General features: G+C 46.3%; 3 protein-coding genes across 43 annotated transcripts in view; 2 read left to right on the top strand and 1 right to left on the bottom strand.

Annotated features, from left to right (window-relative positions):
• Ubap2l (ubiquitin associated protein 2 like) overlaps positions 1 to 1,765 on the bottom strand; it is a 52,400-nt gene extending 50,635 nt beyond the window's left edge. For 23 of the 37 annotated variants that reach the window (XM_037206829.1, XM_037206825.1, XM_037206828.1 and 20 more), the window contains exon 1: positions 1,665 to 1,764. The gene's annotated coding sequence lies outside the window, so the exon portion shown is untranslated. Of the gene's footprint in view, positions 1 to 1,216; positions 1,304 to 1,599 lie in introns of those variants that run through there. The other 14 variants (XM_037206830.1, XM_028890877.2, XM_037206822.1 and 11 more) reach the window with 5 other exon arrangements.
• A 222-nt stretch (positions 1,766 to 1,987) lies between these two features.
• On the top strand, positions 1,988 to 14,623 carry C6H1orf43 (chromosome 6 C1orf43 homolog). 2 transcript variants are annotated; one of them, XM_028890830.2, is made up of 7 exons: positions 1,988 to 2,348; positions 2,706 to 2,807; positions 7,002 to 7,119; positions 7,330 to 7,386; positions 9,389 to 9,555; positions 9,644 to 9,702; positions 13,790 to 14,623. In XM_028890830.2, the coding sequence occupies exons 1-7, from the start codon at positions 2,283 to 2,285 to the stop codon at positions 13,983 to 13,985; spliced, it is 765 nt and encodes a 254-aa protein (XP_028746663.1). In that variant the 5' UTR covers positions 1,988 to 2,282; the 3' UTR covers positions 13,986 to 14,623. The 2 variants fall into 2 exon arrangements, with proteins under 2 accessions (XP_028746663.1, XP_028746664.1); XM_028890831.2 differs by having other exon boundaries at positions 1,990 to 2,348; positions 7,333 to 7,386.
• Positions 14,624 to 14,926: 303 nt separating this feature from the next.
• Positions 14,927 to 18,743, top strand: C6H1orf189 (chromosome 6 C1orf189 homolog). Of its 4 annotated transcripts, none has more exons than XM_028890868.2 (4): positions 14,927 to 15,201; positions 15,532 to 15,572; positions 17,183 to 17,312; positions 18,278 to 18,743. In XM_028890868.2, the coding sequence occupies exons 1-4, from the start codon at positions 15,157 to 15,159 to the stop codon at positions 18,329 to 18,331; spliced, it is 270 nt and encodes an 89-aa protein (XP_028746701.1). In that variant the 5' UTR covers positions 14,927 to 15,156; the 3' UTR covers positions 18,332 to 18,743. The 4 variants fall into 4 exon arrangements, with proteins under 4 accessions (XP_028746701.1, XP_028746700.1, XP_028746698.1 ...); XM_028890867.2 differs by having other exon boundaries at positions 14,933 to 15,201; positions 18,370 to 18,743; XM_028890865.2 differs by having other exon boundaries at positions 14,937 to 15,201; positions 18,274 to 18,743.
• The last annotated feature ends 575 nt before the right edge of the window (positions 18,744 to 19,318 follow it).

Raw genomic sequence — 19,318 nt, forward strand, 5'->3', positions numbered from 1 at the left:
CTTCAGGAAATACAAAAGCATTGTGACTTCGTTGCTGCTCTCAGGGAGCTTACAATCTAATTTGAGAAACAATTCAGACATCTGAAGTCGGACTGGGATGGGTAGGCTCTGACAGAGGAACCAATCCCTGGAAGCTCGGCTGCAGGCCTGTGTCCCCTCCCCCGGCCACCTTCACTCTAATAAGGAGCTCTCCCAGTCAGCAGCACTTGGGGGTGGGGACCAGTACAGTTAGCCCTTCGTCACTATTTTACACGACAGCAGTAGCTCTCATTCACAACAGAAACAATCATTGGGGTAATCTAATAATTAAAGACAATGGTGTAGGACCACAACACAGGTTTTATCAACAGATACACATCCAAAATATTTTAATCTCTAGTGATGTTGGTTGTCAAAATGATCCCAATCCCCTCCCAGCAAATCACATCGGATATCCCCAACGAAGAATATGGGAGGTGGAGACAAAAAAGGATTTCTCCATTTAATAATCACAGTTGAGTCAAAGGCAAAAAACGTTAACAACAAAACCGCCTTTTACTGTGGTGTTTTTCTTTCTACAACAACCTACACCAGGGGTGGCTAAATTTTAAGAATCGTGGAAAAACAGTCTCTTGTTTGTGACATCACGTTGCACAGCAATTTGGGGGCTGTCCGCCAGGTGAAGGGTCTCAAGAAATTTGGAATTCCATTCCCATTATGAGAAAAATGAACAAATGCCCAGTGATATAGTGACGTCCCTTAGGCGTGATACAGCCCATGGGGGCCTCCATATCCAGCTTCCCAAATAATATAATGGTTTTGGGTACCCAAAACTACAGTATAGACAACAGGAAGCTAAAGACAGCAGCAAAAAATAGATTCCACGATCAGGGTCGGCAAGAAAGAAGGCAGAGTAATAAGCGGAGCTGACAAAGAGGCTGGAAACGAACAGAGGACAGAAGCCCACGCGCGGAGGATGGGAGACTCACCCCCCTCCGCGCCACATCAAGAGCCCATGGGGCCATTCGCCTCTCTACCTCCCACCCGGAACAAATTAAGCCTCCCCACTCCAAACCGAGGGCCACATGGGGGAGTTCAGGGCAGCTCCACCCCATCGCCCCCCCCCTTTCGCCCCCAGACCAGGCCGGATCCGGATCAGAGGCCCACAGAGGGCTGGGAAGGGAGGAGGCCCTTCTCCATAGACACCGGCCCCACTGGCCCTGGGAGAGAACCCTACCTCAGGCTGGGCCCGGGCCTCGCTCGCCCGCGCTCTTTCTCGCTCTCCCCCTTCAGGCTCTAGCCGCATGACCCCCCCCCTCTCCGGCTGCCCCAAGCCCCGCCCCGGCCACGCTCCCAAATCGAGGCCCCGGCTCTGGCGCGGCCCAGTAGGCCGCGAACCCAACTATAAACAAAACCTCCGGCGGCCGACACGGGGGAGGGTGGGGGGTGGGGGGGAGGTTGGACGCCCGGGTCCGCAAAACTAGAAGGGTGTACAGCGGGAAAACACACAGCGTGGGGGGGGGGCCTACCGCGGGAGGGGGGGGGAACCGAGGGGACAGGGGAAAAAGGAGGGAGGGTAAAAAAAGGGGATCGCGGATTTAAAGGGGCCGCGGACAATACCCGGCCCCGCCGCGTTGCCGCTGCCGCCGCCGCCGCCGCCAACGCCGCTGCGCTCCCAACTTTACCTCAGTCTCCTCCACACTGACACCCCGGGCCGCGCCGCCCCTGTCACGTGATAGAAGATTCCCTCCTCCCCCACCCCCTCCCTCCTTTTTCCCTCTCGCGCTCGCGCTCGCGCCTCTCCCCCCTCCCACTTGCCTTCCTGCGTCCCCCCGGCACGTGACGCGCCAGGGCCGCGCACGTCAGCGCGCGCGCGCGCGCCTCCCCGCCACGAAACACAGCGCCTCGCGTTCCGCGCGCCCGCCCCGCCCCGCCCCCGGCCCCGCCCCGTACGGGGGGGGGCTCCGCCTCCGTCACGTGACTCCCGGACGGGCCTCCGCTTCCTCTTACTGGCGTAATTCCGCGTCTCGACACCCGGCACACTCCCAGGTTCCTTTGCAGACGTGGGGTCACGTGGCAGGGGGTGGGGCGGAAAAGGCGCTGTGCTTAACTAGCGCCCCCATCCACCATGTTTTCTGACCGATTCTAGTTTGGGGTTTTTTTTTTTTTTTTTTTTTTGCCTCAAGCCCAAATGGAAATGGCCGGAGAGCTCCAAGGAACCTAAGGGGCCCCGGCCTCGGCTGAGCCTGGGCTCCCGCGCAAGCGCGGTGGAAGAGCCTAGCAGGTCTTCGTGGAGAGAGGCGATGGCGTCTAGCAGTAACTGGCTGTCCGGGGTGAATGTTGTGCTTGTGATGGCATACGGGAGCCTGGTGAGGAGATTCCCACTCCATTCCTGCTGTGGCGTCTGTCCCAGTCGAGGCCCTCCTCCCGAGCTGTCCCTGACTTCATTCTTCAGCCACTTGCCCTGTTTCCCGGCTTTTGACTTGCATCCGTAGCCTGCCTGAGAACTTGAAGTCAAAGCTGCCCGCCCCGGGCTGAGATCCCTCCCTCTTAAATTCCAGGGCCCAGGGATCACGCCTCCCTACTGCTAACTAGCCCTATCCTCAGCGACCAAGTTTTATCCCACAGCATCTTGCCCTGACAGCCTAAACCCAGGGATTTTGGATGTTTTTTTTTTTTATTTAATTATTGTTATTATTAAACGTGGTTCTAATCTTTTTGGGCAGGTATTTGTACTGCTGTTTATTTTTGTGAAGAGACAAATCATGCGTTTTGCAATGAAATCTAGAAGAGGACCTCATGTCCCTGTGGGACACAATGCTCCCAAGGTAGGTCCTTAGGGTACAAGGAACCTGATTCTTTAGGCACAAGGAGATTTTTCTCTGACTTTAAAAGATGACTTTATTCATATGTTTTTATGTCCAATTACTTTCATTTTCCCCTCGCAAACTTAAGCAGTAACTGCCTGTGGACTTGACTCACTTGATCGCTGCTGCTGCTGCAGCTGCAGCATGTACTTTAAGAGCTAAACCAGCTGTAAAATGTTTCTCATGTTCACTTTAAATTACCACGTGTTTCACGTTGCTTCATTTTAGCATGATGTTGGGAATGGTTACAGTTCACTCTATAGCTGTAAGAATAGTTGCCTTTGCAGAATTTTAAAGCTGCCCATTGTGCTTGCCTTGAACGCATAAGACTCCGGGTTTTATCCCCGACACTACAAGAAGGAAGAGGGGAAAACATTAATCACCTAGTTCCACCTTTCTCGTCAAGCTTAAGGAAGGAAGCAAATTACTGACTTTTTAATTTTGTTCTTTGTTTTGTATTTTGAGACATACATGTATGAAGGCTGGCCTTGAACTAACTCACTGTGCAACCCAGGCAGAGCATTCCTCCTGCCTGATCCATACAAGTGCTGAAATTACTAAAATAATATGCCACGTTGGACTATTTAAAAAGTAAATAATCATGCTGGGCATGGTGGTCCTTATCTTTAATCCCAGCACTCCAGAGGCAGAGAGAGGCCGGTGGATCTCTGAGTTCAAGCCCAGCCTGGTCTACAGAGCGAGATCCAGGACAGCCACGGCTACACGGAGAAACCCTGTCTCAAAAAAAAAGAAAAGAAAAGAAAAAGTAAATAATCATACTGGCTGTGGTGTTTCAGGCCTTTAAAACCCAACACTTGGAAGGCAGAGGCAAGTAGATCTCTGAGTTGGAGGCCAGCCTGGTCTACAGAGCAAGTTCCAGGACAGCTGGGGCCACACAGATAAACCCTGTCTTGAAAGACAAAATAAAAAGTAATCTAGTAGTGTCTTAACTTTCTCCTTAAGGACTTTCCTTCTTTTTGTGGCTTTAAGGAAAGTGTCTTTTTTGGATTTTTTGGTTTTTTCAAGATGGGGTTTCTCTGTGTAACAGTCCTAGCTGTCCTGGAACTCTTTGTAGTCCAGGCTGGCTTCAAACTCACTGAGATCTGCCTGCCTCTTCTTTCCAAGGAAAGTCTTCTAATGAAACTTGGTCTCTCTGAGAAACTTGTTAGGATATATAACTGTCACCTGATATTAAAACTTAGGTTTCAAATAGACATCTCAAACCTAATGTAAGGTAAATCATAAGTCCTTGGTGTGTTTGTGTGGAGGCCTGAGTGTGGTATCCTCTGTCTTCTTCAATTGCTCTCCACCTTAATTTTGGAGACAGGTCTCTCACTAAGCTTGGAGCTTGCCAATTTGGATAGACTGGCTGGCCTATCCCCATTTCCTTTGAAGTCTTTTTGTTGGTGGTTGGTGGATCTCTGTATCTTGGTCTAGAGTTGGATATCTAGGTAAACGTGACATTGAACTCCTGACCCTCCTGCTTCCAGCTCCCAAGTACAGATGTTACAGGTGTGCACCACCACTCCTGGTTTATGTAGTGCTGGAGATTAAACCCAGGATGCTAGACAAGCTAGCTAGACATGCTAGACAAGCTCCCTCGACCAACTGAGATAACATCCCCAGTTCTAAACCAGAATCCCTGATATCCCATTGCCATCCTCCTCATACTTTTACCTCTCGGTCTTTCACTTTTTAGTAAAAGACAACTGACTTTACCAACTTCCCATTACCAGCATCAGGCTCCACTTACTGAATTTCATAACTTTGCACACACTGTCACTGACCTGGAATGGTCTTCATTTAGCTGCCTCATTCATTCCTTTGTGGTTTTTTTGAGACTAGGGTCTCTTGTAGCCCAGGCTAACCTCTAGAACTCACTGTGTAGTCCAAGTTGGCCTTGAATTCCTGAGAATTACAAGCATGCATAGAAATACGTAGCCTCTTACTTTAGATCTTAGTTTAAAAGTATTTTCCTCAAGAGAAGAATGCATATTACATATTTTTTTATTTTGGTTTTGTTTTTCCGAGATGGGGATTCTCTGTGTAACAGCCCTGGCAATCCTGGAGCTCACTTTATAGGCCAGGCCGGCCATGAACTTGAAGAGATCCACCTGCCTCTGCCTCCCAAAAGTGCTGGGTTTTAAATGCCTGAAACACCACACCCAACACACATTACATATTTTAATGCAAGCTTCTTTGTATTCTTATGGTACTTTGAATTTCTCATGCCACTACCAAAGTTTGTCTTTTATGTTGGTTAAAACGTGCTTCCTTTATTGATAGACTATACATCTCAAGATTTCTGACACTTCAGAGGTGTATCTCAATGATCACTCACACTAGTCCTAAACATAGGAGGTAGCCAATAAATTGCTGTTCAGTGAGAAGCAGGTAACGGTAGAGCTAATGCTGACATGTGTGTGTTCTTTCCTTAAGCAGTATTGGCTCCCATGTGCTTGTTGTGGCGTAGTGGACAGGCTGACGGAAGACGCAGTGGACTGGAGTGTCAGCCGTCCTCTTTCCACTTGGCCGTATGAAAGGACACAGGGGTTGGTGTCCAGCACATGATGGCAAATTAAAGTTTAGCTGTTTAGTAGCCTCTAGACTACACGATGCCAAAGTTCCATTAATTTAAACAGACATGTGTATGTACATACATATATATATAGAGAGAAATCTCAGTCCTTATCCACTGGTATTGAAAGTATAAATTAATAAAACCACTTGGGGAAATGGTTGAACATTATGTAGTAAGAATGTACATATAGTTGTCTAATCCTTAGCCCAAGATTCTGTCCTTGGGCTCTGGTATCCCCTGAGGGTAGACAGATTCAAAACTGGTAGTGGTGGTTGATTCTGAATGTGTGAGGACTGACACATAAAGTGACTTTTAGTACTTTTTTCCTTTTCATGACAAGGGCTTACTTTGCAGCCCTGGCTGGATTGGAACTCGATTTAGCCCACCCTGATCTTCAATTGGAGCAATGCTTTAGCTTTCAGAGTCTTTGTGGCACACCATGTGGAATAGTCTCCGAACTATTATAGATCATATACATACAAGTTTCTTTATGCACTTTTAGAGTGGATTATAACTTCTCATGGTTCATTTTTTTTCTCAACTCAGGAACTTCTCTTTTTTAAATAATTTACTTACTTTATTTTATGTGCATTGGTATGAAGGTGTCAGATTTCCTGGAAATGGAGTCACAGACAGTTATGAGCTGTCATGTGGGTTCTGGGAATTGAACCCAGGTCCTCTGGAAGAGCAGCCAGTGCTCCTAACTGCTGAGCCATCTCTCCAGCCCAAGATTCTTCTTAGTCTTAAAACCAGAAATAATGTTGGTATTAAGACTAAAGAAGCCGGGCGGTGGTGGCGAACACCTTTAATCCCAGCACTCGGGAGGCAGAGCCAGGCGGATCTCTGTGAGTTCGAGGCCAGCCTGGGCTACCAAGTGAGTCCCAGGATAGGCACCAAAGCTACATAGAGAAACCCTGTCTCGAAAAACTAAAAAAAAAAGACTAAAGAAATTCTGGCAAGTTAAAAATCTAGCTTAGAAGCTGATGAGATAGCTCAATGGTTAAGAGCTCTTGCTGTCCAATCATTAGGACTGGAGTTCTGATCCAGCCATGATACAAACCAGGGGTCCCCTGTCCCCTTGTAACCTCAGCTCTGAAGGTGGCCGAGACTAAAGGATTGCTGGGGCTTGCTGGTTTCCAGCCCCCATGGGAAAATCCAAGCCCTTGGGTTGGGGAGAGAGAGATAGAGAGGAGGACACAGTGCATGCACAACCATTCAAGTGTGTGTACAACTCAGACATATACAAACACACACACACATAAGTTCTCAAAAGAGAAAAGCTAGATGAGGTGGCATACTCCTTTAATCCCTGCACTCCAGAGGCAAGTACTTCTCAATGAATTTGAGGTCAACCTGGTCTACATAGTGGGTTTCAGGACATCCAAGCTACACAGACCGTGTTTCAGAAAGAGAGAGAGATTGAGATTTGACTTGGAGGTGTATGTTAGAGAATCCCAAGCCCATTCTTAGATTTCCCTGTTTCATCTATGTTTTACATGCTCTGGACCCGTTACAGATTGTTAGGGAGCAGAATACAAAATAATCATGCTGTCTTGTTTCCTTTGAATGTACAGGACTTAAAAGAGGAGATCGATATTCGACTCTCCAGGGTTCAGGATATCAAGTATGAACCCCAGCTCCTTGCAGATGATGACACAAGACTACTGCAGCTGGAAACCCAGGGCACTCAAAGTATGTGACAAGCTCTTGGTGGATGTTTCAGTGACAGTGAGGAGTCCCACAGCTTTAGAACTCCTCTACTCTTAGAATTTCCAAAGCCTGTAACAACCACCCATAGTCCTCCGTTATTGAATATATGGCAGATACAAGAAGGCAGCTTGTTGATTTACTATAATCGTGGGTGTTTTGAGAGTTACTATCTGAGACTGGTCTTTTTTCCAGCAGGTTGCTACAACTATCTGTACAGGATGAAAGCTCTAGATGCCATCCGTGCCTCGGGTAAGTTAGCTGAGAAAGGTGTACTCTAGAATCTAAACCTAGGGGACAGAATGATGAGCGCCTTGTGAAGATTTATCCTTTTGAACATCATGGCTAGAAGGAATTCACTAGAGTTTTGACAGTACTAGATTAGAAGAAATCAGTTTGGGTATCCAGGTGTGGTGGTGCACACCTTTAATAATACAACTCAGGAGACAGAGGCGAGCTGATCTCTGAGTTAAAGGCTAACCTCATCTACTATACGGAGTCCCAGGACATCCAGGGATAGCTACATAGAGAGATGCTGTCTCAAAAAAAGAGATAAATCACCTTGGGTAATTAATTAACTAATTATTGGTTTTTTTGAGACAGGGTTTCTCTCTTAGTAGCCCTGGCTGTCCTGGAACTCATACTGTAGATCAGGCTGGCCTCAAACTCAGAGATCTACCTGCCTCTGTCTCCCAGATGCTGGGATGAAGGTGGTGTGCCACCACAGCCCAGTGGTAAATTATTTCTTCTCCCAAGAGTCTGACTTATTTTGGTCTGGGTTTTTGGTTAATTTTTTAATTTGGAGATAGTTGTAAACTCACTGTGTTTCCAAGGATGACCCTGAACTGGAGGAGGAAGCCTCATGCTTCTATCTCCCAGTGCTGAGTTGTGGGCATTTTGCTACCACACCCAGTTTATTTGGAGCTAGTTACCAAACCCAGAGCTTCTGGTATGCTAAATAAGCAAACAAACAATTGAATTACATTCCTGGCCCAGTTTATGGTTTCTTTCTTTTGTTTTAGTTTTTGTTTGTTTGGAGAAACTGTCGGTTTGTTTTGATTTTTAAGACAGGAGCTCGATATTAGCCCTGGCAGGCCTCCAACTCACAACTCCACTGCCTCCCCAGTACTGGAATTAAAAGCATATACCACCACACTCTGTCCTTAATTACTGTTTTTATGTTGTATGTATTGTGTGCCTGCATGAGTTTGTATGTACTGTGTGTGTGCAGGAGGACAAAAGAGGGTATCAGCTCCCTGGAACTGGAATTCTGGGTGGTGGTGAGCCTAAACCCAGCTCTACCACAAGCACAGTACCTGCTGCCGACTGCTGGGCTAGCTCTCCAGCCCCCAGCTTGTGGTGGTGGGTTTGGAGTTTTGTTGTTGTTGTTTTGTTTTCTTTGAGACAGGTTGTAGCTCACATTGGCCTTAAATTCAGCATCCTCCTGCCCTAGCCTCCCAAATGCTGGGATTATAGGTATGTGCCAATACACTACACTTAGTACTTGATTATGTTTTTTTTTTAGTTTTTCTACTGAGACCTTTAGTTTGATGGACTGAGTGCTGAAATTGTTTTCCCACAAAAGAATGATAGCACATGCTTTTTTCACTACGTCCACAAGAGATCATTAATAGATTGTTTTCATGTTGTATGACTACTTACATGTTCTTATCTTTAAGTTTATATCTTAAAGCCAAGATGGCCAAGTAGAACAGTATAAAAAGGATGTTACCGGGCGGTGGTGGCGCATGCCTTTAATCCCAGCACTTGGGAGGCAGAGGCAGGCGGATCTCTGTGAGTTCGAAGCCAGCCTGGTCTACCAAGTGAGTTCCAGGAAAGGCGAAAAGCTACACAGAGAAACCCTGTCTCGAAAAACCAAAAAAAAAAAATGATGTTAGTGCATAGAGCTTAGAATTGTTTAGCCACCACCCAAATGACCACTTGGGCATAGCTGTGTTCCTCAGATCTTTTTTTGTTTGTTTGTTTTGGGGGTTTTTTTTGGTTTGTTTTTGTTTTGTTTTGTTTTGTTTTGTTTTTCGAGACAGGGTTTCTCTGTGTAGCTTTGGAGACTGTCCTGGAACTCACTCTGGAGACCAGACCGGACTTGAACTCACAGAGATCTGCCTGGCTCTGCCTCCCGAGTGCTGGGACTAAAGGCGTGCGCCACCACCGCCCGCAGAGCTATTTCTAAGTTTGGAAATTAACTAGAAAAAAGACAAGGAAAAGAGGTATCATTATGCTGTTGTCTTCTCAGAGATCCCATTTCATGCTGAAGGCCGGCATCCCTGTTCTCTAATGGGTAAGAATTTCCGCTCCTACTTGCTAGATCTGCGAAGCACTAGCACTCCATTCAAGGGTGTACGTAAGGCCCTTATTGATACCCTCCTGGATGGATATGAGACAGCCCGCTATGGGACAGGGGTAAGTTGGACAGTCCGTTTTTCCCTCAAAGAACTAAAGGGTGGAAGCTCCAGACAAAGAGACTGATTCTTCCTTTCTCTTCCCTAAGGTCTTTGGCCAGAGTGAATATTTGCGGTATCAGGAGGCCTTAAGCGAGCTGGCCACTGTGTAAGTACGGTGGGGCATGTCATAGAGGGCTACTTAGACATAGAGGGACAGTAAGGAGAAGGATCTCTAGGTCTAGGGCAGCCCAGGCTATATAACAAGACCCTGTCTCTAAACACAGTATAAAAGTATAAAAGAATACAGAAGTGCTAGACTGTTCACACAGAACTTACCAGAATTAACAAGCAGATATTTTGTGCTACAGGCTAGTAAGAAAAACTTCTACTTTGTATGCATATTTTGGTTGCTATTTTTATTTTGTGGGTTTTTTTGTTTCTGCTTTTGTCTGACCCACTAAAATGTCAAGTGGTCTGAATGTAGTGGTGCAGGCCTTTAATACCAGCACTTAGTAGGAAAAGCCAGGAAAATCTCTGTAAGTTGGAGAGCAACCTGGTCTACATAGCTAATTATTTGACATCTGGGGCTACATAGAGAAACTCTGTCTCAAAAAATAAAACCAAAACAAAAGATCTGGAGAGATGGCTCAGAGGTTAAGAATACTAGCTGCCCCTACAGATGACCAGGGTTTGATACCCACCATCCACATGGTATCTCACAACCATTTGTCACTCCTGTTACAGCGGGATCTGATGCCCTCTCCTGACCTCCACAGAAACCTGGCATGTATGTAGTGCACAGACATACATGCAGTCAAAAAAACCCATACAAAGTAAACAACAATAAATCTTTTTTTTAAATGTCAGAAATGCTATGACTAGCAAAGGAAATTTTAGCACATAAGGATTCCTTCTGTTCTAGGGTCCTCTTTTTGTGCCTTGGTCCAATAAAAGTAAGAATTAAATTCCACCCCACTTTTTTTTTAACCATATAAAGCAGTGTAACCCTGTCTTTAAAGAAAGAACATCAATAAAGAGTCCACTTTTAAGCAGGTGTTTTTAGAAGAATCTGATTGGTGAATGTTTTAAAATAGCTTCATTATGCCACTTAGGCAAGTTGTGGATGAGTACGCATATTGAAAAGGGAAAGTCGATCTCGAGTTAGTTGCCGGGGCTGGAGATAGACTTCAGTTGGTAGAGTGCTGGCCAAACAGGCCCAGTCCCTGGCTCCGTCCCCAGTGTCGCAGAAAGCTGGCCACAGGGATGCCCTCCTGAAAACACAGCTCTGAAGGAGGAGAAGCAAGACTGTTCATAGTAATCCTTAGTTACATAAGGAGCTCAAGGCCAGCTGGTCAAGTGAGACTTTGTTTCAATATGGAGCAACAATAATAATACCAGGACTGGAGAGATGGCTCTGCTGTTAAGAACACTTGTTGCTGTTGAAATGCCAGCACCGGCAGGGTGGCTCACAGCCATCCATAACTCCAGTTCCAGGGATCTGGTGCCTTCTGACGACCTTGTGCACTGGGCATGCATATGGTACACATACATACATTCAAGCAAAACATTCATACACATAAAACAGTTTTTTTTTTAATTTAAGCTAATAGCCATAAAAATAATACATGCTTTCTACTGTGTTCTTTAGTGTAGAGCAGTAATGAAAACAACCACATATGACTTAGATATTTTGCTGTTGCTGTTGCTGTGATAATTCACTATAGCCAAAGGTTTGGATTCCATGACCATCATAGGGGTTAGCATGGCAGCAGACAGGCCAGCAGGGCCCTGGAGCACTTTAGACCTCACATCCTGATGCACAAGTACAAGGCAGAGAGAGACTGGTAAGGGTTAGACAAGGGGTCTGGAGATATGGCTCAGCGTTTATAAGAATGCTTGTTACACATGAACTATGAACCAAAGGCTGAGGGGCCCCCAGCTGGATCAGGCCCTCTGAATAGGTGAGACAGTTGATTGGCTTCATCAGTTTGGGAGGCAACTAGGCAGTGGGACCGAGTCCTGTGCTCATTGCATGAGTTGGCTGTTTGAAACCTGGAGCTTATGCAGGGACACTTGGCTTAGTCTGGGAGGAGGGGACTGGACCTGCCTGGACTGAGTCTACCAAGTTGATCACAGTCCTCAGGGAGGATTTGCCCTGGAGGAGGTGGGAATGGGGGGTAGGCTGGGGGTAAGGGGAAGGGTTGGGAGGGGGGAGAATAGGGGAACCCGTGGCTGATATGTAGAACTGAATGAATGGTATTGTAAAATAAAATAAAATTTAAAAAAAAAAAAAAAGAATGCTTGTTACTCTTCTACAGGCCCAGAGTTTAGTTCCCAGCAACTGTGTCAGACAGATCATTACTGCCTGTAACTTAAGCTCCAGGGGATCTATCACCTCTCCTGGTCAAGGGTACCCACACACAGGTAGCCTACATTCACACAGACATACATAAAAAGCAAAAATTAAAAATAAACTTTTAGGAGCTGGATAGATGCGTAGCTGTGAAAAGTACTTCTCTATTGGAGTATCTGGGTTTTTTCTTATCACTTACATTGGGTGGCTCACAGTGACCAGTCCAAGGGATGTGACACCAACTTCTGACATCTTTGGGCTCCTTTACATGTGCAGTGAACATAAACTTGTAGGCACACATACACAAAAAATCTTGAAGTTAGGCAGGAAACCTGTTAAAAATTCACTAGAGGGCTGGAGAGATGACTCAGAGGTTAAGGGCACTGACTGCTCTTCCAGAGGTCCTGAGTTCAATTCCCAGCAACCACATGGTGGCTCACAACCATCTGTAATGAGATTTGGTTCCCTCTTCTGGCCTGCAGGCATACATGCTGTATACATAATAAATAAATCTTTAAAAAAAAATTCACGTGAACGGGGTGTGGTGGTGCATGCCTTTAATCCCAGTACTCAGGACACAGAGGCAGGTGGATCTCTGTGAGTTCGAGGCCAGCCTGGTCTACAGAGTAAATTCTGGGACAGCCAAGGCTACACAGAGAAACCCCATCTCAAAAAAACCAAAAGGGAGCCAGGCATTGGGAGGCAGAGCCAGGCGGATCTCTGTGAGTTCGAGGCCAGCCTGGTCTACAGAGCGAGATCCAGGACAGGCACCAAAACTGCACAGAGAAACCCTGTCTCAAAAAACCAAACCAAAAAAGAAAGGGAGGAAGGAAGGAAAGAAAGAAGAAAGAAAACCCAAAAGAAAAGAAAAATCATTTGAAAGATAAATGCTGATTTACTTACATGATCTAAGTAGTCAGACTCAAACGGGATATAGAATGGTAGTTGCTAAGACTTGGGAAGATAAGACAGCATTATTTAGTCAACATAAACATAGATTTGTAAAGTGGGAAGTATTTTGAAGGTTGGCTGTACAACATTGTGATTGTACTTAGCAACATCGAAGCATATACTTTCCCAGCTCTCGGGAGGCAGAGGCAGGCAGATCTGTGAGTTCAAGGCCAGCCTGGTCTACAGAGTGAGTTCCAGGTCAGCCAGAGCTACACAGAGAAACCCTGTCTGGGAAACAGGTTTCCTGTGTATTTCATTAAATATTTTGTTGCTGGAGCCGAGTGTGATGGCCCCCTTCCTGTAAGGCCAGCCTAGCCTGCATAGTAAGACCCTTTCTGTCCCCTCTCCCTCTCCTTACCCCAAAAAGGATTATGATGGAAATAAGGATTTAATAAAATAAAATTTGTTTTTTCTGTCATACCTAAATTATCAAATGGTTCTAGTAATGAGTAGTTTGGGTTTTTTGTTTCTGGGGAGCAGGGGGAGGGGTCAGTGTGTGTGTGTGTGTGTGTGTGTGTGTGTGTGTGTGTGTGTGAATCAGACAGACTTGTTATATAGATAGACTGGCCTTGAATTTGTGATGCTCCTGCCTCCGGGAATTACAGGTATGGGCCACTGTGCCTTGCTTAGTCACTGGTAAAATACATCAGAGACCATTTTAGCTGCATTTATGGAGTAGAATAATTTCTGAATTGTATTCTTCTGTTTTTGGTTTTTTAAGTTTGTTTTTTTTTTTTTTTTTTTTTTTTGTTTTTTTTTTTTTAGTTCTGTGTAAGTATAAGCAGAGGTTCTGGCCTGGAGCTAAAATTACAGACACCTGACATGGTTGCCAGGAATTGAACTCTGATCCTCTGGTGGAGCACGATATGCTCTTAACCACTGAGCCATCTCTCCAGCCCCTTTTCTGCTAGTTCTTATTCTGTCCATGTCTTCTCTGTGTATTCTTCAGGGTCAAAGCACGAATTGGGAGCTCTCAGAGACAACACCAGTCAGCAGCCAAAGACCTAACTCAGTCACCTGAAATGTCGCCAACAACCATCCAGGTCACATACCTCCCCTCCAGTCAGAAGAGCAAACGTCCTAAGCACTTCCTGGAACTGAAGAGTTTTAAGGACAACTATAACACCCTGGAGAGTACTCTGTGATGGAGCTGTAGATGCCACCTGTGCGGCTTCAGGGTCTCTGGTCAGCAGGCCCAGACTTCCCCGAGTTCTCACAGAGCTAGGTCTAAAGGTCATTTCCTCAGCCCTTTCTTAAGAGGCATTTTCAAGTATTGGCCAAGACCTCATTTTCTCCCAGTAGCACTTTTTCTGGATTTGAATTCAAGTGTCATTAATGTTTGTCAAAGCTTCCTTGGATATCTTCACTTGTTTTTGGCTGTAATTTACTTACCCTGTTCAATGCTGTTTGGTCCCAAAGGTGTAAATTGAAGTGAGATGTCTGCTGTGTCTACCCTATTGCACTCAGTTGAATAGAAATATTTGGGTTTAGAGCATCTCAGATTGATTGGTGGAAAAGTCCGGCAAAGCTTCATGAGGAAAAGGGAGTGAGGAAGTGGGTAGAATGTCCTCTGGGAATTTGGTGCTCCCTTTAAACCAGGTGTATGAACATGACTTTCCTGAAGTGGAGAGGTTTGTCCCACCTTCACCCAATACTGTTATGACAAGTAAAAGGAATGTTCTGGCACTTGGGATCACCTATGCCAAGATGATGAGACAATGTGAAGTGATTTCCTCTAATGTCAGTTTACAAATTATTTAATAAAATTAACTACTGAAAAAAACATGATTTTTTTTTTTTTCTTTTGGAGACAGGATTTCTCTATGTAGCCCTGTCTTGTCTTGGAACTCGCTCTGTAGACCAGGCTGGCCTTGAACTCATGGGGATCCACCTGCCTCTTCCTCCAGTGCTGGGACTAAAGGTGCATCACCACTTCCCGGCCATGAATCATTTAAAGTGGGTTTTAGAACAACGGTCATTTGATGTGTGTCTGCATTTCCCTTACAGGACATAGGGTGAAGCTTTGCTGCCAGAAACTGGTTGGACTATGTGTCTGGATCTAGACTCTGCAGGTAGTCTGAAATCCTGAAATAGGGACTCTGTGGCTCTTGCTCATGATAGCCTGGCCTTGTCACTAATAGAAAGCTGGAGAACCAGGATTCCCTTTAGGTCACTAGGACAACAGGCCAAGTAACCAGTCATCTCCCAGGACCAGGGTCATTGTTGGACGCTTAACTGTTGCTATGACTACTGAAACCTTAGTGACCAAACTAAACAGAAAGGAGAGCCTTCCCAGTGGCCTCAGAAACACCCACCATGTCTGTAGATATGTCTGCGGAGAAAATGACGAAAGTAGAAGAGGTAGGCAGAGCTGGAGGGAGGGTGGACACTGGAGGAGTTTCCCTTGGTGTAGTTTCTGGGTGGGTTTGCCAGGAGTACAGCATTCCTGAGAAAGAAAGGCCCTTGGAAGAGTTGCAGGAGAGTTAGCAAAAATGGGAAGCTGCTTCTGAAACAGGAGCTGTTTGCATATGTCCCGCTCTGGCCCCTGTATTTTCTCTTCAGTCCATTCTGAGAAATGCAGAGCTTTCCCACTTCCCCCTAGGATACTGACTACTTCGTTCCTCAAAAGTGGGGACTGGTGGTCGGATTCTAGTAATCAAGGCAGATCAACAGAACTCCCTTCTCTTTCAGAATTTGCAAAGAGCCGTGGCACTTAAGAAGCTGGTCAACAGGTAGTCTGTTTCCATCTCCTCCCATCAGTTCCTTTTCCACTCTCCTCTCCCTGAGCCATCGCCTAAGTCAGCAATCCTTGGGGACTCCTCCAGAAAGAAAACACGGAGCAGACAGGGAGCAGCCTTGTTCTCAGCCATCGGAGATGAGCATGTTAACGCCTCGTAGATAAGTCTGGTTTTTCCTGTGCCTGCTTCCCAATCTCTGTGGGAAAGCACAGGTGTTCGTTTTGCCATTCTTTTCTCTTCTCTTGTTTTGTTTTTTAATCTCACGTGTTTCTTGCCTGGCTTTGTACTAATGATAGAGCAGATACCTCAGCAGTTGTTGAACGAGGGACACAATACGCAGAAGACGGAACTGCGTGTTCCACCTGCTGAGGTTTTCTTTTTTGTGCAGGGAAGTGCTCCCCCTCCAGCTGCTCCTCCAGCCCTGAGGTTTATAAGGAAATGCCGCCGGCAGACGCGGGGCGTGGGGGCTCACGCTGAGCCTAAGTCCAAGGCCAGCAGAGGCTGCAGTGTGATTGACAGATACACTCTTCAGAAGCCCCAAAGCGGGGGCCGTGCAGTGGTGGCGCACGCCTTTAATCCCAGCACTTGGAAGGCAGAGATAAGTGGATCTCTGTGAGTTCGAGGCCAGCCTGGGCTACAGATTGAGTCCCAGGAAAGGCGCAAAGCTACACAGAGAAACCCTGTCTGAAAAATTTTAATAAATAACTAAAGTGGGGCCCAATATGGTGCTCTATGCTTTTAATCTCAACAAGAGAGAGAGCAGAGGCAGGTGGGTCTCTGAGTTTTAGCCCAGACTCGTCTACATGCTTCCAGGGAATTAGGTTATATGGTGAGACATTGCAGGGCAGGGGAGTTGGTACAGATAGCTCACTGGTAGACTGCCTGCCTAGTATGCACAGAGCCTTAGGTCTATTCCCCAGCATTCAGGAGATACAGGAGCATCAGAAGTTCAGGGTTAGCTACATAGTGAGTTGGAGGCCAGCCAACTACATGAAACTGTCTTTTTAAAAAATAACTGGGGACGGGGCTGGAGAGACGGCTCAGAGGTTAAGATCAGAAGTCAAGAGCACTGACTGCTCTTCCAGGGGTCCTGAGTTCAATTCCCAACAACCACATGGTGGCTCTCAACCATCTGTAATGAGATCTGGTGCCCTCTTCTGGCGTACAGGAATACATGAGGGTAAAACACTGTATACATAACAAATAAAATTAAAAAAAAATAGCGGGGGTGGTGACACACACCTTTAATCCCAGCACTCAGAAGGCAGAGTCAGGCAGAACTACGCAGAAACCCTGTCTTGAAAACACAAAACCAAAAAGGTAATGGTTAGGAACAATGAACTGGGACCCAGTTCTAAATGATGTAGGTGAGACAACTTTGCGTTTCCTTTGGTGTGACTGTAACAGCGGACAGCTCTGCCTCGTCATGGTATGATTCAGTAACAGTACTTACACACTAGACTCCAAGTCAGTTCTGGCTACCCTTTCAAGAACTTTGCAGTCTTCTGACAGTGGCAGAGGTTCTGGTCACAAAGGAACTACATTAGTAAGGATTTGTCTCTACTCCTCTCCCCCACTTAATCCCCACCCTAAACCTGGAACAGATGGCGGAATTCACATACTCACTGTATGTGGCAGATGACATTGAGCCAACGGAGAAACCTGTATGCTACCCTAAGGATGCAGGATGCTATGGAACAGGAGTTAGCACTGTCCAACAGACAGCTGCTGATGGTGAGTTCTAGGAGGGCTGCCTGGAGTCTTCCTCCTTCCCTGCTGTGTCCCTGCCAGCTGGCATATCAAGTACTCTGTCCTGACTTAACTATATTGTTTGCCTCTGGGATTTTTCATGATTTTTTGTGTGATTTTTCTCTTTTTTTTTTTTTTTTTTTTTTTTTTTTTTTTGGTTTTTCGAGACAGGGTTTCTCTGTGTAGTTTTGCGCCTTTCCTGGAACTTTGTAGACCAGGCTGACCTTGAACTCACAGTGCTGCTCTGCTCCGAGTGCTGGGATTAAAGGTGTGTGCTGCCACCACCGCCTGGCTGATTTTTCATGATTTTTATCAGAACATTAACATCAAATGTCGAAGCTCTTTTTCAGTCAGTGAGGTTTTTTCAATTTTTGCCCTGTTTGCAGGTGGCACTCCTTGTTTAGTTTTGGCCTTAGTGAAGCTTTGTTTCCTTGGGTTCTTTGGGTTGGGTTGGGTTTTGTTTGAAACAGTCTCACTATGTACCCCTAGCTGACCTGGAACTTGCTACATAGACCAGACTGGCCTCCTGCCTCTGCGCCCCTGCATGCTGGGTTAAAGTGCACCACCACACCCAGTCGGGGGTTATTTATTTATTTTTGAGACAAGTTCTTCCGGAACTTGCAGACATCCTGTCTTAGCCTCCCATATGCTGAAATTATAAGCATGTCCCATCCCCCAGCCGCAGGTGACACATTTCCAGTTCTCAATGCATTACTCTGCTCTTCTCATCCAGGTGAGACCCTAAGCTGCTCTTCTGCACCTGAGGTGCCAGCTGCCACGTCACCTCTTAGTATCTTGAGTACCTGGCAGATTTTGTAGTTCATGGTACATTCTCAGCAAAATACTTGTTGAAGAATGAGTCTTCACCCAAGGGTGGGGAAATGAAATAGGCTTCCCTCCGCTGATTGACTCTCTCCTACCACCTCCTCTTATGTCCCTGCTAAAGCCAGGTCCAAGGGAACACAGGGATGGGGAGGCATCCAGAGACCGAGAAGGAGCGTTAAAGAGCCAGCGCCACACACTTCACTGCCTTCCCTACCAGGTCCGTCAAGCTGCCTTACATGAGCTGTTTGAGAAGGAATATCAACAGTACCAGCAGGAACTCAGTCGGATGGGCAAAGCTTTTTATGAGGAGAGACTCTGAGGCTGCCCAAACACTGCTCTTCCCTCATGCCTGCCAACCCAGCCTCTAGTCTCTACCGGAGGCTTCCCAAAACAAACCTGGACCTGGGACTTAAGACCACCCCTTTTTCACGGTCAAGTCAACCCAAATGTCGCCTCGGGGAAAACAAGAGTGACGCCTTGTGGTTAGCGTGGGATATGCAGTGTCGGAAGGGGAGAGGATGTACAATGTCTGGTTTAAAAAAGTTGTGATTTGGTTTAAAAATAAAGCAAACTCTTAAATATTTAGATTTAGGTCATGGGGTTTATTATCAGCCCTGAGTCTTGGTTTATTCTTGGCTGCCATAGTTTTACTTCCTAGATTCTGATTACTGGCTGGTTTTGTGTGTCAGCTTACAACAAGCTAGAGCCATCAGAGAGGAAGGAACCTCAGTGGAGGAAATGCCTCCATGAGATCCAGCTGTAAGCATTTTCTCAGTTAGTGATCAGTGGGGGCGGGCCCAGTCCATGGTGGGCAGTGCCATCCCTGGGTTGGTGGTCCTGGGTTCTATGAGGAAGCAGGTTGAGAAAGCCATGGGGAGCAAGCCAGTAAGCAGCTCCCGCCATGGCCTCTGCACCAACTCCTGCCTCCAGGTTTCTGCCCTGCTTGAGCTCCTGTCCTGACTTCCTTTGTTGATGAACAGCCATGTGGAAGTGTGAGCTGAATAAAACCCTCTCCTCCCCAACTTGCTTTTTGGTCATGGCGTTTCATGGTGGTCATTAGTTAGAAACACTAAGCCTCAGACCTTGGTTTCACTGATCTTCTCTGAATTTGTGGACAAATCGCTTTAAACATGGCTATTAATCTATAGCCATATGTGGTGCTTGAG

This window comes from Peromyscus leucopus, chromosome 6 (genome assembly GCF_004664715.2).
Source record: "Peromyscus leucopus breed LL Stock chromosome 6, UCI_PerLeu_2.1, whole genome shotgun sequence".
NCBI classification, from domain to species: domain Eukaryota; kingdom Metazoa; phylum Chordata; class Mammalia; order Rodentia; family Cricetidae; genus Peromyscus; species Peromyscus leucopus.